At 54.4% G+C, this 13,179-nt stretch overlaps 1 protein-coding gene across 10 annotated transcripts; it reads right to left on the bottom strand.

Annotated features, from left to right (window-relative positions):
* Positions 1-125: 125 nt before the first annotated feature.
* On the bottom strand, positions 126-12,278 carry GIPC1 (GIPC PDZ domain containing family member 1). 10 transcript variants are annotated; one of them, XM_033401217.2, is made up of 10 exons: positions 10,988-11,390; positions 10,437-10,491; positions 8,786-8,840; positions 7,216-7,303; positions 3,686-4,063; positions 2,614-2,799; positions 2,337-2,517; positions 1,478-1,590; positions 1,080-1,161; positions 126-941 (listed from the first exon to the last, which is right to left on the bottom strand). In XM_033401217.2, the coding sequence occupies exons 5-10, from the start codon at positions 3,971-3,973 to the stop codon at positions 790-792; spliced, it is 1,002 nt and encodes a 333-aa protein (XP_033257108.1). In that variant the 5' UTR covers positions 3,974-4,063; positions 7,216-7,303; positions 8,786-8,840; positions 10,437-10,491; positions 10,988-11,390; the 3' UTR covers positions 126-789. The 10 variants fall into 10 exon arrangements, with proteins under 10 accessions (XP_033257108.1, XP_033257103.1, XP_033257107.1 ...); XM_033401212.2 differs by having other exon boundaries at positions 3,686-4,006; positions 10,988-11,336; XM_033401216.2 differs by lacking the exons at positions 10,437-10,491; positions 10,988-11,390 and adding an exon at positions 12,183-12,278 and having other exon boundaries at positions 3,686-4,006.
* Positions 12,279-13,179: the final 901 nt, after the last annotated feature.

Genomic DNA, 13,179 nt, shown 5'->3' with positions numbered 1-13,179 from the left:
AGGGGGCGGGCGGCTGGGGCCAGCTCCTAATTCAATTCGGAGCCCAAAGAGGATGGATTTCAGCTGCTGCATTCTTTCCCAGCCCCGGCCCACCCCCCTCTCCCATCCCGAAGCCGCCACGCAGGTCCAACAGCAGATTCTTTATCTTCCAGACGGCAAATTCAGATATGAAAGCCCACCACCATCATCCCTCCTGCCCCTTCTGTCCGGGGCTGAGCGGAGGGAGACACAGGGGGGCAGGAGAGCGAGGGCGTCTGGGGGCTTCACAGCAGACTCATGTTTCAAATGCAGAGGTAACAGACTCCACAGTGGGGCCTCCTCTGGGGGGACGGAGGTGGCACAGGGGGAGGGTATTATTGCGTTTGCTGAGGGGGACACCCCCCCTTCTGCATGCCCTGCGTCAGGAAACTAGGGAGGTCACGACCCCCCAAACAGAACCCAAGGCCCCAGGGAGATAGAGGGACCAGTTTGGCAGCTGAGGCGGAAAGTACTGGGGGCGGGGGTGGCCGCCCAATCTGGCTGGTCCCTCCCCGCGCCTGACCCGGCTGAGGTAGGTGGGGAACAGGGCGGGGGTGGGGTGGGGGGCTGGGGACCCCAGCCAGGCTGGGAACCGTTGAGGGGGTGGTACCGATTGGAGGTGGGCAGAGGTCGGGCCCCACTTCCGCTCCGCATCATCTTCGGGCTACTGAGCTGGGCCCGAGCTGGACGCTGGGGTCCAGCCCATGGTGTCTCCACCACAGAGGCTCCCACCAGGCCTGGCCCAAGTCATCTCAAGGTCCAGCGGGAGGCCTAGTAGCGGCCAACCTTGGCATCCCCAATGGCTCCCCAGACGTCAAAGACAAACTCATCCGGGAAGGCGAAGTCACCAAGCCGTTCATCCAGGGCCTCAGCCAGCTCGTCTGGGTTCCTTTTGTCCTTTCCAAGCTCTACCATGGTGGCCGCTGCGGGGGGCGGGGGGGGGGGCAGCAGAATGGAGGCACAGATGACAGAGGTGCTCAGGGTGGACCCAGCCCCACAGGACCTAGAAGCTCCTTCCCCTAAACTCCACCCATCCCCAGACCCAGGCGCCGCCCACTCACCCAGCTCTGTGTCCCTGATGCCCATGTAACTCTCCAGCAGGTCATCCACCTTCTCAATGGCCTTCTCCTCAAAGGCTGACGGCTGGGGGGCGGGAAGAGGGACAACAACATCATAATAATGTGAATATAATTGTAATTGTACTTACTAAGTGCCTTGTACAATTTTTACCACTTTCGGTATAGAAACACACAGTTCATCCTCGTGACAACCGTGAAAGTGTCAGTATCACTATCCCCATTTTACAGATTAGGAAACTGAGGTCCACTTGCCCAAGAAAGGTCCCAGAGCTGGGAGGTGGGTTTGCATCCAGTGCCCAGAGCCCCTTAACTAAGAGGTGATGCGGCCGCCTATGAATTTCACAGGGAAGGGGGGCTGGGGCCCAGCTGGAACAACTCACCAGATCCTCTACTGTGGCAGGACCCCGGGATCGGAGCCGGAGGGTCCCTCGGCCAGTGCCCAGCTGGGGACCGGAGCCTGGGCGGCCACCCCCTGAACGCACACTGATCATGTCTGTGGGAGACAGGGAAGGGGTGAGGGCTGGAGAAGCCCAATTCCAGCATGTTCTGGGCAGGAACCCAGGCATCCCGGCCTCAGACAATCCTCCACCTTCTCCAAGCTTCTGTATGCTTTGGGGGAATTGGAGGCTGAGGTGACCCCAGGAGGGCATGACTCCTGACTCAGGCTTGGGACAGGTATAGGAGGTGCAGCCAGGGGCTAGGAATGGAAAAGGCTGGAGGGGAGACTGGAGGGGGCCACTTCTCTTCCCAGGGCCTGAGGGACAGGAACGGGGTGGGTCCTGGGTCCCCAGCTGCTTTCCCCAAGGCCAAGGGGGTATAGCTGCTGGGCCACAGACCAGCCCTATCTGCCTGGGGAAGTGTGTCAGAGTCCCCCACCACCACCCCAGGGGCCTTGGGCCCATTCCTGAGAGTTAATGAAGCCAGACAAAAGAGTGGGGGCGCTGGCACTGGGCAGCCAAGCCTGGCTTCTTGCGGGGTGGGGAACTGGCCAGGGTTGGGGGCGCTTGGCTGGGCTAATGGCTCCTGGAAGCTGGGTGTGTGGGCAGCTTCCTCCTCGCCTCCATCCTCCTCCCAGGCTGGGCGGAGAGCCAGCAGCCCCTCCCCAGGGCAGGGTGGAGCTGCCCCCACCCCCTTTCCACTGTGACCCGCTGGGCTTGAGCACCACCTGCTGGTGGCCCTTGGCTGCAACCAGGGCCCAAGTGAAGGGGACCATCCAGGCTGCAGGAGGCAGCTCCTCACCAAAGGCCTTTCGGGGCTCTGTGAGCTTCAGCGTGAAGGTGCGGCCTCGGGGCAGCTCCTTGAGCAGCCGGGCCACCTCGTAGTGCCGGCAGCCCAGCAGGCTCTGTCCGTTGATGGCCTCGATCATGTCACCCACGCTGATGAGCTGGATGTGGTCAATCACGCTGCCCTCCTTAATGCGCTGTGGGGAAAGGAGCTGTCAGCCCCTGTGGCTCTGCCGTTGGGTCCCATGGGTAGGCCTTACCCTCAGGACTCTGGGCGCCCCACCCCCAGGCACCTTGATGAAGGCATAGCCAGCCCCGTTGTCTGTGATGGTGAGCCCCAGCGCTTCCTCCGACTTGAACACCTCCACTTCCTTGCGCTGCCCCTTGACGTGGGCGAAGATGAAGTCCTCCAGCCCGATCTGGCCCCCCAGGAGCTTGTCCATGTCCACTTTGTGGGTGTTGAGGGTGCAGAACATCACCTACAGGGGTGGGAGATATTCAACCCTCGCCTCCTTCCTGTGCCCTTTGCTAATCGCCACCTGAGGGGGAAGCGAGGAGAGTTGGGAAAGGCCTGGGGGTCCCCATCACAGTGTCTGACCACCCCAGAGCCAGGGCAGGGCCCCACTAGGGCTGGGTTTCTGTCTTAGCAAAAACTCCCTGCTGTTTCCGGGGTACAGAGCCTGGCACACAGTGGGTGCTCAGAAAATGCTTGTGGAATGAATGAAGGGGCACAGATACCCATCCTGCCTACTGAGACCCCTGCATCTACTTCCTGCTCAGTCCCACTGTCACCTTCCTTGCTTCCCTTCCTTTGGCACCCAACGTCCTTGGGGTGGGACCTCCCAGTGAATCATGGAGAAGTGAATGTGGCACCTGACCTCCAGTCCCCACAATCCGCTGGGCTGCAAACCTCTCAATGTATGATGGGAATGTAGCATCCAGCCCTGGCCATCCATTCTCACAATCCACCGGGGCAGAGGCCTCCCAGTGCCTGATGGGGATTCAGCATCCAGTCCTGATCTCCAGTTCCCCACAATACATTGGGCTGCAGGTCTCCTAATGCCTGATAGGAACTCAGCATCCAGCTGTGGCCACCTGCCCCCACAATCCCCTGCGGCACAGGCCTCTCAAAGCCTGATGGGAATGCCGCCTCCGCCTGTGGCCTCCAGTTCGCCACAAACCAATGGGGTACAGGCCTTCCAATGCCTGATGAAATTCAGCATCCAGCCCTGGCCTCCAGTTCCCCATAAGGCCTCAGTATCTGCAGCTTCGCCACCTGAGCCACAGCTCACAAACAGGATGCCCGCTCAGGCTTCTCTCTAGCTCACCATCAGGGACCCTGGTGCCCGGCTCCCTAGTGGGTACCTCAGCGGCTGGCAGCCGGAAGGCCTCAGCAATCTTGCCGTACAGCTCCTTGACGTTGGTGAAGCCCTCGATGCGGCCAGTGGGGCTGCCATGGGCTAGCTGGGTGTGGAACACAAGGCGGGGCCGCAGGGCAGGGGGAGGGGGGGGCAAGCCCATTTGGGGGGCCCCTGCCCCACCTCCGCCCAGGGGCCCCGGCTCCCCCACACCCAGCCCACCACGGCCTGGCTCTGCCTCCTCATTTTCCACCAGAGGCGGCGCCTTTTTCCGCCGCCCCAGTCCCAGCGGCATGAGCAGCGAGAAGAGAGGGCACGCCCAGGAGATCTGCAGGACAGGAAAAGGGGCTTAGGGCCTGGGCAGTGGCCTCGGGCCGCCTCGCCCCTACAGGTCCAATGAAATATTTAGAGAACAGACTGGCCTCAGTTCGAAATCCGGTCCCAGCTCAGAGCCAGGCAAAGCAAGATGATTGGCCAAAGGAAACCCAGAAGAAACGCCCCATATAAGCGATTCAAACTACCACGAAGGCACGACTCTCTCTGAGTCCGCCCGTGTGTACCTATTAACACGTACTCTTTTTCCTCCTAATAAACACTTTACTTGTTTCACTTAAAAAAAAAAAAAAATCCGGGGGCTTCCCTGGTGGCGCAGTGGTTGAGAGTCCGCCTGCCGATGCAGGGGACACGGGTTCGTGCCCCGGTCCGGGAAGATCCCACATGCCACGGAGCGGCTGGGCCCGTGAGCCATGGCCGCTGAGTCTGCGCGTCCGGAGCCTGTGCTCCGCAACGGGAGAGGCCACAACAGTGAGAAGCCCGCGTACCGCAAAAAAAAAAAAAAAAAATCCGGTCCCAGCACTTGCACAGAAGTAATAATATCAGCTAATATCTATCATAACCCCATGCTAACTGCTCTGTATCTTAACCCTCACACCACATCATGGGGACCATATTATCACCCCCACGATGTGATTATGTGATATACCGTAATATGTGATTATGCCCATTTAACAGATGCGAAAATGGAAACTCACAGCCTACATTTTCTCTTTTTTGTTCTACTGGTCACAGTCATTAATGCTGTGTGCTGAAAATTTCTGACTCCCCCCTTCAAAGCATGTAGGCAGATGGCACTTACTGGCCTCCTCGTGACTGGACAGGCATGTGACCAGTACTGGCCAGTGAGTTGTGAGAGGAAGTGACACATGACATTTCTAGGCTGAAGCATTTAATTACTGGAGCAAGAGCCTCCAGAAGTCCCTTTCTCCTGGTAGGGTGACCAGCCTCATTTGAGGTGGTGGTGGCCTCATCAGGCCAGGCTCTGAGTGATGACAATGAATAGAACCCCCCGCTGAGCTGCAATGGACATGTAGCAGGAACAAAAAAAAAAATAAACCTTTGTTGAGTTTGGCCACTAAGATTTTGGAGATGTTTGTTATTGCAGCAAAACCTGTCCTGACTGACACACTTTTCTCTTTCCTCTCCCTCTACTCTCTTTCTTTCTCTCTTTCTCCCTCCCTCCCTTCTAACAAATGTTTTGGGCACTTACTATATCCCATGCACCAGTATGGATATTGCCTTCAATAAGACAAGCAAGGTTCCACATTTCCTTACCCGGAGTAAATAAGGAGCCTCTGATGAATGGTTAATGGATGAAGAAAACAACCCTATATGGATAAATCCTGAGAGTTTACAAATACACATACATACGTATGTGTATATATATAATATGTGTATGTGTTTAAGGAGATACATACACGTGTGTGTATATGTTTTAAAAAGCTTTAATTAGGGAATTCCCTGGCAGTCCAGTGGTTAGGACTCAGCCCTTTCACTGCCGGGCCTGGGTTTAATCCCTGGTTGGGGAACTAAGATCCTGCAAGCTGCATGGCACAGCCAAAAAAAAAAAAAAAAATCTTTAATTAATTATAATTCAGACTTCCCTGGTGGCACATTGGTTAAGAATCTGCCTGCCAATGCAGGGGACATGGATTCGAGACCTGGGCTGGGAAGATCCCACATCCCGCGGAGCAGCTAAGCCCGTGTGCCACAGCTACTGAGCCTGTGCTCTAGAGCCCATGAGCTATAACTACTGGAGCCCACAATGAGAAGCCTGCACACTGTAACGAAGAGTAGGCCCTGCTCGCCACAACTAGAGAAAGCCCACACGCAGCAACGAAGAACCAACACAGCCAAAAATAAATTAATTAATCAATTAATTTAAAAAACTATAATTCAAAGCTGTAATTAATAATTTCATAAAAGTGTGCTACCAAATGTACCTATGAAGGTGAGAAAAAATCTCTGAATAACTCAAGCTTATTATTGAACCACTGCACAAAATGTATGCTGGCAATATTTTAAAAACTTCTATTATTAAAAAAAAGAAAGAAAAAAAAAAAAGACAAGCAACAAGGTCCCTGACTAGGGCCACCATGAGCAGTTACACTGGTTGTTCACTGTGCAAAAGCACCAGACCCTGGTCTGGTGATGTGTCTGATGGGAGGAAGCGTGGCATTTTTCTAATTCATGCCTAAGGTGCTGCAGAAGGCTAGCTAGCTGGGGCTCTGTCCATGCTGTGCGGAAGCATAGTCCAGAGGAGAAGATATACAGTGAGCAAGCAAACATGTAAATATCTAATATAATTTCTAAGAATGCTATGAAGACAATAAAACAAGACAAGTTCTACAGACAAGCTCAGGGAGGGCCTCCCTGAGAAGGTGAGGATGAATCTGAGACTTGAAAGACAGGAAGAAATATCCATAGGAGGATATGAGGCAAGAACATTCGGGCAGAGAGAACAGCCAGTGCAAAGGCCCTGAGGTGGGGATGTGCTTGGCATGTTTGAGGAACAGCAAGGAGGCATATGTGGTTGGATCAGAGTAAGGGGGACAACAGGAAAAGGTGAGGGCAGAGAAGTAACAGGTAGACTGTGGAGGGCCCTGTAGGCCAGAGGGAGAACTTGGGCTTTTGGTCTGAGTGAGGTGGCAGTCGGGGGGGTTCTGAGCAGACTCACAGATCAGCTGGAGACCAGTGTGGTTGATCGGAGTGAAGTGAGCAATGGGAGAACACGAAGACAGCAGGTAAAAGAGGTGACTCGGGGCGGGGTGGGGGGGGCTTGCAGGCTGGGAAAGAGTCCAGATTTAATTTTTAAGACACATGTCCAAAGTCACAGAAGCTGGCTGCACCCTCAGGTCTGATTCCCAAGCCCAAGTTCGTCACTGTGACGCTGTCCCATAAGTGACTCAATCTCTCTGGGCCTCAGATGCCTGGTCTGCAAATGGGGACGTTCCATCCGCCTGGTTGTGATGAGGATCAAATTATGCCAAATTATCTTTTTCTGTGTAAAGGGGACTTTCTACTCCTCTTCCAGGGGGCCGTCCTGGATTCAGATGAGCCCCAGGGCTGCACCATCCTCATTCATTTATTCATTCATTCATCTGTTCTCCAACACCTCCTCTCCTCATTCATTCATTCATTCATTCATCTGTTCTCCAACACCTCCTCTAATATCACTGATCCAGCCCCATCAGCACTCACCTAGATCAGTGCAGTTGCCTTCTCTGTGTCTCCCAACTTCCACCCTTGCCCCCAACAGTCTCTTGTCAATCCAGCAGCCAGAGTGATACTGTAAAACATAACTCATATCACATCTGTCCTCTCCTCCAACCCCTCCCAGGGCTCCTACCTCACCTGGAGTAAAAGTCAATGTCCTCCCCTTGGCCCACAGGCCCCAAATGATCTGCCCACAATACCTGCATGCCCTCATCTCCTCCCACTTTCCCTCAGCTCATTCCCTCCAGCCACATGGGTCTCCTCCTTGTTCCTTCAACACACCAGGCGAAGTTCAGCCTCAGGGCCTTTGCACTGGCTGTGCCCTCTGGTATCCACACAACTCACTCTCTCACCTCTTTCAGGTGGAAAACATATTTCATTCATTTAGCTTGTTCATTGTCTCTTTTCTGAAAGGGCAGGGAACTCTGCCTGTCTTATTCATTCCTCTCTTCTTAGTGCAGAAAACAGTGCTTGGCATATAGCAGCTGCTTAATAAATATTTGTGGAATGGATGAACGAATGATCCTAATATTCACCAGCCCACCAGTCTCTGTGCCCAGCTTCTCTGCAGCTCTGGGGAGCCACAGAAGCACAGGCTGTAGCATCTGCCCTCAGTAGGGTCTTGTCTCCCTGGCAAAAGTACGAGTCCTAACTCTGTAGTCCCTCATCCCTTGCTTCCCAGCATAACTCTGGACAGAATAAGTGCTTCATTTAGCAACGAAGCTATTGTCATTTTGTTTTTCACTCCCCTCCTAATCAATGATGCTAAATGACTTTTAATACATTTATTAGCCATTTGGATTTGCCCTTCTGTGAACTGCCTGTTTTAAGTCTTTACCCATTTTTTAAAACTGCGGGTTTTTTTGGGTTTTTTTGGTTTTTTTGCCATGCTGCATGGCTTGTGGAATCTTAGTTCTCCGATCAGGGACTGAATCTGTTTTTAATTGCAATGCAATCTATATGTTCTAGATACTAGAAATAAAATACTTCTGAATGAATAAACCAGTACTGCTCTGTCAAGTTATTTTACTACACTCAATGATGCTACCAAAACAAAATCAAAAACACCCAAAAAAACTCCCCCACATCAGCACCTCCTCTGGTTCCCCTCCAACCACCCCCCATACATCTTAGCAGAATGCTAAGAACATAAATCTGAAACCTGGATTCGCCACTTACTAGCTGTGTGACTTTGGGCAAGTGTCTTAACCTCTCTGGCTTCCAAGGAAATCATACATGTGCTTGGAACAGTTCCTGGCACACAATAGGAGTTCCATATATGCTGGTGACAATTACTACTATTTCCATCTATATCATCTTTCAGTCAGTTGCCAAGATTCAAACTCCCTCCTTTCCCCAGGGTCCCTACATCCTGATCACCAATTCCCAACATCCTTACTCTGCCTACACTTGATGCCCTGGTTCATGCTGGCTTCGTGTCCTCACCCGGGAGAGGGTAATAATGGTGGTGAGGAAAGTGGGTGATTAATGAATTTGCTTTCCAGGCCAGAAGAAGCACAGTAGTGTGGGTTCAACTCCCACCCCTGTTACTTACCAGCTGTGTGGCTGTGGGGAAGTCACTTCACTTGATGGGGCCTCAGTTTCCTCATCTGAAAAACAGGCAGAATTCCTGTCTCTCAGAGTGCTTATGGGAATCCAAAGAGATTATGCAAGTAACTCAATTATCACTTTGCCTGACATCAATCTAAGGAAGTTGTTATTATTATTGTCATTATTGCTTCCTCCCTTGCCCTGCCCAGGAACATCCCGGTCCTCTCTGCCTGCCAAGGCCTACTCCAGGCCACCTCATCCAGGAAGCCTCCCCAGCTTGCCCCAGCCTGTTGGAACCGGCCCTGTGGTCCAAACTACTCAGGCCCATGAACTTAATTACATGTTGCCCTGGCAGAACTCTTGTCTTCCAGTCTTAGGTTGTTATTTAACTTCAAGTCTCTATTTTAAAACATAAACCAGATAGCGTCACTCCCCAGCCTCAAATCTTACAATGGTTTCCCACCTGATGGAGGAAACCCCCAGACCCCTGCAGAATCACCGCTTTGGGTCCTCTCCTGCCCCAGGCACACCATGCCAAGATTGGTCCATCGTCAGAGCCTTTGCCTTGGCTGTGCCCCCTGCCTGATTTTTACAAGGCTGGCTTCTTTCTGTCATTCAGATCTCGGCTCCAAAGTTACCTCCTCTGAGATTCCCCCTTTGCCCACAGATTCTACCATGCCACTCCTTCATATTCTATTCATAACATTTATCACCCTCTGCAAGTATTTTCTTTATTTACTTGTTAACTTGTTTGTTGCCTGTTTCCCCCCCATTAGAATGGCAGCTTCCCAAGAGCAGGGATTTTTGTTGTGTTCACTATTGTATCCTCTGTGCCAAGAACAGTACCTGACACATAGTTGGTGCTTAAAAAATATGTGTAGAATGAATGAATGTGTCTTATGCCCTCATTCTGACTACTCTCTGAGTTCCCCTATCCTCAGAACATGCCCACTGTAGACCTGCTAACTGCCACCTCCCCACCACATTCCCAGTATCCCCTCAAACCTGAACACAGGTACGGAGAAAAGGAGTTTCAGCCCCGGGCATCGAGCAGGTTGGCTACAATCCCAGCATCCCCACCCTCTCTTCCCTGGGAAGGGCCTGAAACTCAACAAGCTCACAGCCATACAGAGTTGCAGTGAGGGGAGCAAAAAGTGGGGAAGGGGGTTCCTGGGAGCTCACAAAAGCTGGTGGGGGGACACCACGCCCAGGCTCCTCTTTCAGCGGGGTATTGCTTGAGAGAGGAGGGCAGGAGGGCCTCTGAATCAGTCTTGAAAAACCGGCTCCTGGGTGTTTCCAGGGAGAACGCCTACCGTCCTGGGCCCAGGCTTACCAGGGGGGCCCAAGAGGCACAGAACCTGGACCCCTGCCTATCTCTCCCGCAGATGTCACTCTCTTTTCAGGACCCAGGTATTCTGGCCTTGCCTTTCCAGCTCAGAGCACACGGGCCATGGGGACAGCTTCCTGTTTGAGCAGCTGGTGAAAGCAAAGACCAGCAGGTGTGCCCCAGATGGCGTGTCTGGCTGGAGGGAGTGGAATGGAAGGAGCTGGTCAGAAACACCTGAGCTTTGGAGCCACCGGGCATCTCGTATAGTGGTGGAGACTCCAGTTCTGGACTCTGAGGCATGGGTTTGAGTCCCAGATCTGCCACTTACTCGCTGTGGGACCTTGGGCAAGTCACTCCACCTCTCTGGGTCTGCTGCTTCAGCTCTGAAAGAAGTAACAGCACCTTCCATGAGGTATTGAGAATCAATGATAAATATGTGGTAAATACCTGACACGGAAGTGTTCAATAAATGCTAGCCGGGGTGATTTTTTCATTATTATCTTCGGAACCTCGGTCCTCCCAAGGTCCCCCTAGGCCCTGGAGGATTGGGACTGGGCCAGCTTCGGGGAGTTGCCCGGGCAGGGCTCAGAAATACCGATCCTGAGCCTGTCCCCGCCGGGATGGGAACTGTCCAGAGGTGCAGGGGGCTGAGGTGCGGCTGGAGACCCCATCCCGGTGGCGGGAGGCGTTTACCCCTGCCCCCAGCGGGAAGGCAGGCGGCCCTCTGGGAAGGGGCCTCGGGCATCCCCCCGCTCAGCCTAGACTTCCAGCCGCGTCCATGGGGCCGGCCCCATACCGCAGAATCGGCCGGATCCCGGCGGGTCCGCGCCGGGATCCCCCAAGCGGCCGCGATGCGCCCCGCCCGCGCGTGACACTCACCTGCGGCGCCGCCGCTACCGCCCTGTGAGCGCCGGGTTCGGCCCTCCGCAAACTCAGGCCGGGGCCTCTCCCTCAGCCACGACCGGGGGGCGGGGCCAGGGCCCGCGTCCGGTCAATCAGGAGCGGCCGCCCGGCGCTCGCGGCCAATCCGCTCCAAGCCGCGCCGTCCCGCCCCGGGGGACCCGAAGGAAACATTCCAGAGGGATCCCTGCTCTTCGTGACACCTCCCCCGCGCCGCGGGGCGTTGGACCTTCCCGCCCCTCCTAAGCCGCGGCGGGCTGTACCACCGCAAGGCTGCGGAGGGGGGAGCTGCGGCTGGGGCCGGGCCAATCTCGGGGAAGGAAGGAGGCCAGCGGCCAATGGGAAGCTGGAGCCCCTTGACCACGTGCTGTTGGCTGGGTGTCCGTGTGGGGTGCCCTGGGTGGTAAGAGGGCGGGAGGCTGGTCGTGGGAGTCAGCTGACCGAGGCTGAGTTTCGGGGAGGGGATGCAAACTCCCAAAGTCCAGAAAAACGGACCCTTTAGGAGACCCTGGAGGGGGCCAAGGGCAGCCCCCAATCCAGTCCTCTGCCCGGCCTGCACATGCCCCAGCCCGGCCGTCCTCGGGGCGGTAAAAAGATGCATTCATTCTGGGCGGGCGGGGGACTGAGATGAATAGGGAGGGTCCCGAGTGTCCCGGCGTCCTGGATGGACAATGGACAAGGGCATTCATTCATTCATTCGCTCATCAAATATTTAATGTGCCCCTGCTCCGTGCCAGGCTCTGTCCTATCTCTACAGACACATCGACGAATAAGCTGACTGAATGTGTTCCTGGTAAAGGGAACAGGGCGTTTAAAGGCTTGGAGGTCGGACAGAGCGATACAGCACACTTTAGGAGAGTACAATATCGTAGGAACTAGCAAAGCAGCTAGCAAAGCACCTTTCGGGTGCAATGGAACGGAAAACAAGGGCAAGATAGCCTGTTCGCTTGCTGGCTGACCAACGAATATTTATTGAGCACATACTAAGTGCTAGATTACAAAGGGTGCCCAGCCGACCCAAGCCTCTGCTCTCAGGGAGCTGACTTTCATGAGCCTGTCTATTACATCTCTGTTCCCGCTCCCCGCAACCTCCCTGCTCCCGTCCCACTTCCGAGACTGGCACAGAGCAGGGTCTCAGTACACGTGGGTGAATGAAAGAACTAGGTAATCTCACCATCTCCCGGTTTGGCTTGAAACCGGGATTTCTCCGGCAGGAGCAGGTCCAAGAAACAAAGACCCAAACGCACCTTGCCCAGGCGGGGAGGCTCAGTTCCTAGGACAGGTGAGATTGCCTTGTTCTAGGAACAAGCCAGCCACTCAGACAGCTGGGGCCGGACCAGGAGTTCGCTGTGTGTTCTGGGAATTGTAGTTCTTGGAGACCTCTAACTGTTCAAACCTCAATGAACGATTGGGTCTTTGCAGTTCCCTGGGTGAGCTGCTGCGTTTTCCAGGCCTCGCTAGGGCTTGCAGAGGGACAAAGTGAGAGGGGAGAGTGGGCCCTGGGCTTAGTTGCTGAGGGCTGCCCGGCCGGCCCCACCCAGCTGGCAAATACTGAAACTGCTGTGGCAAGAGGCACAGCTATTGTCTTTCTCTTCCTGTTCTGCTGACCTCTGCCACCCCCACTGAGTGATCGGTTGCCTCTGGCTAGGCCAGTGCCCTCTGTGGGACTGTGTCCACTGCCCTGCTTGTGCCTGGCGTCTGAGCTGCCTCCTACACACCTGGAGAGGACAGTATGTGGGACATGGGGACAGCAGAGTTCTGAGCAGAATCCACCTGAATCCACCTGTTGACTGATGAGGATGTGCCCAGGGAGGGGGGAGGGGTTGCCCAAGGGCACAGAGCAACACCGGACGTCTCCTTCCTACTTGATTTTATAGCTCAAGAGGCTGGAAGCCTCAGCTGGTGAGGAGCTCAGATTTTAGTGCTACCTCTGTCCCTTTTGGGGGATGGAGGGAGAGAGTTCTGGAATGCCAGCTAATACATACAGAAGGAAAGTTTGAGTTAGAAAAGCACCATTGTGCAGCCACCAGATGAATGATTGATTCAGGCAGTGCTTTGTCAATGGGGAAGTGGATATTCAGTCTCAAAGAACCAGCCCACAGATTACTTGTTAATTTCAATGGCGAAAAGGTACCTTGGAAAAGGCACAGCGGAGAAAACTGGCAGTCACC

The sequence above is a fragment of the Orcinus orca genome, chromosome 3 (genome assembly GCF_937001465.1).
Source record: "Orcinus orca chromosome 3, mOrcOrc1.1, whole genome shotgun sequence".
Lineage (NCBI taxonomy): Eukaryota > Metazoa > Chordata > Mammalia > Artiodactyla > Delphinidae > Orcinus > Orcinus orca.
Note: the sequence above shows the minus strand (reverse complement) of the source record. Positions and strands in the feature narration are given on the sequence as shown.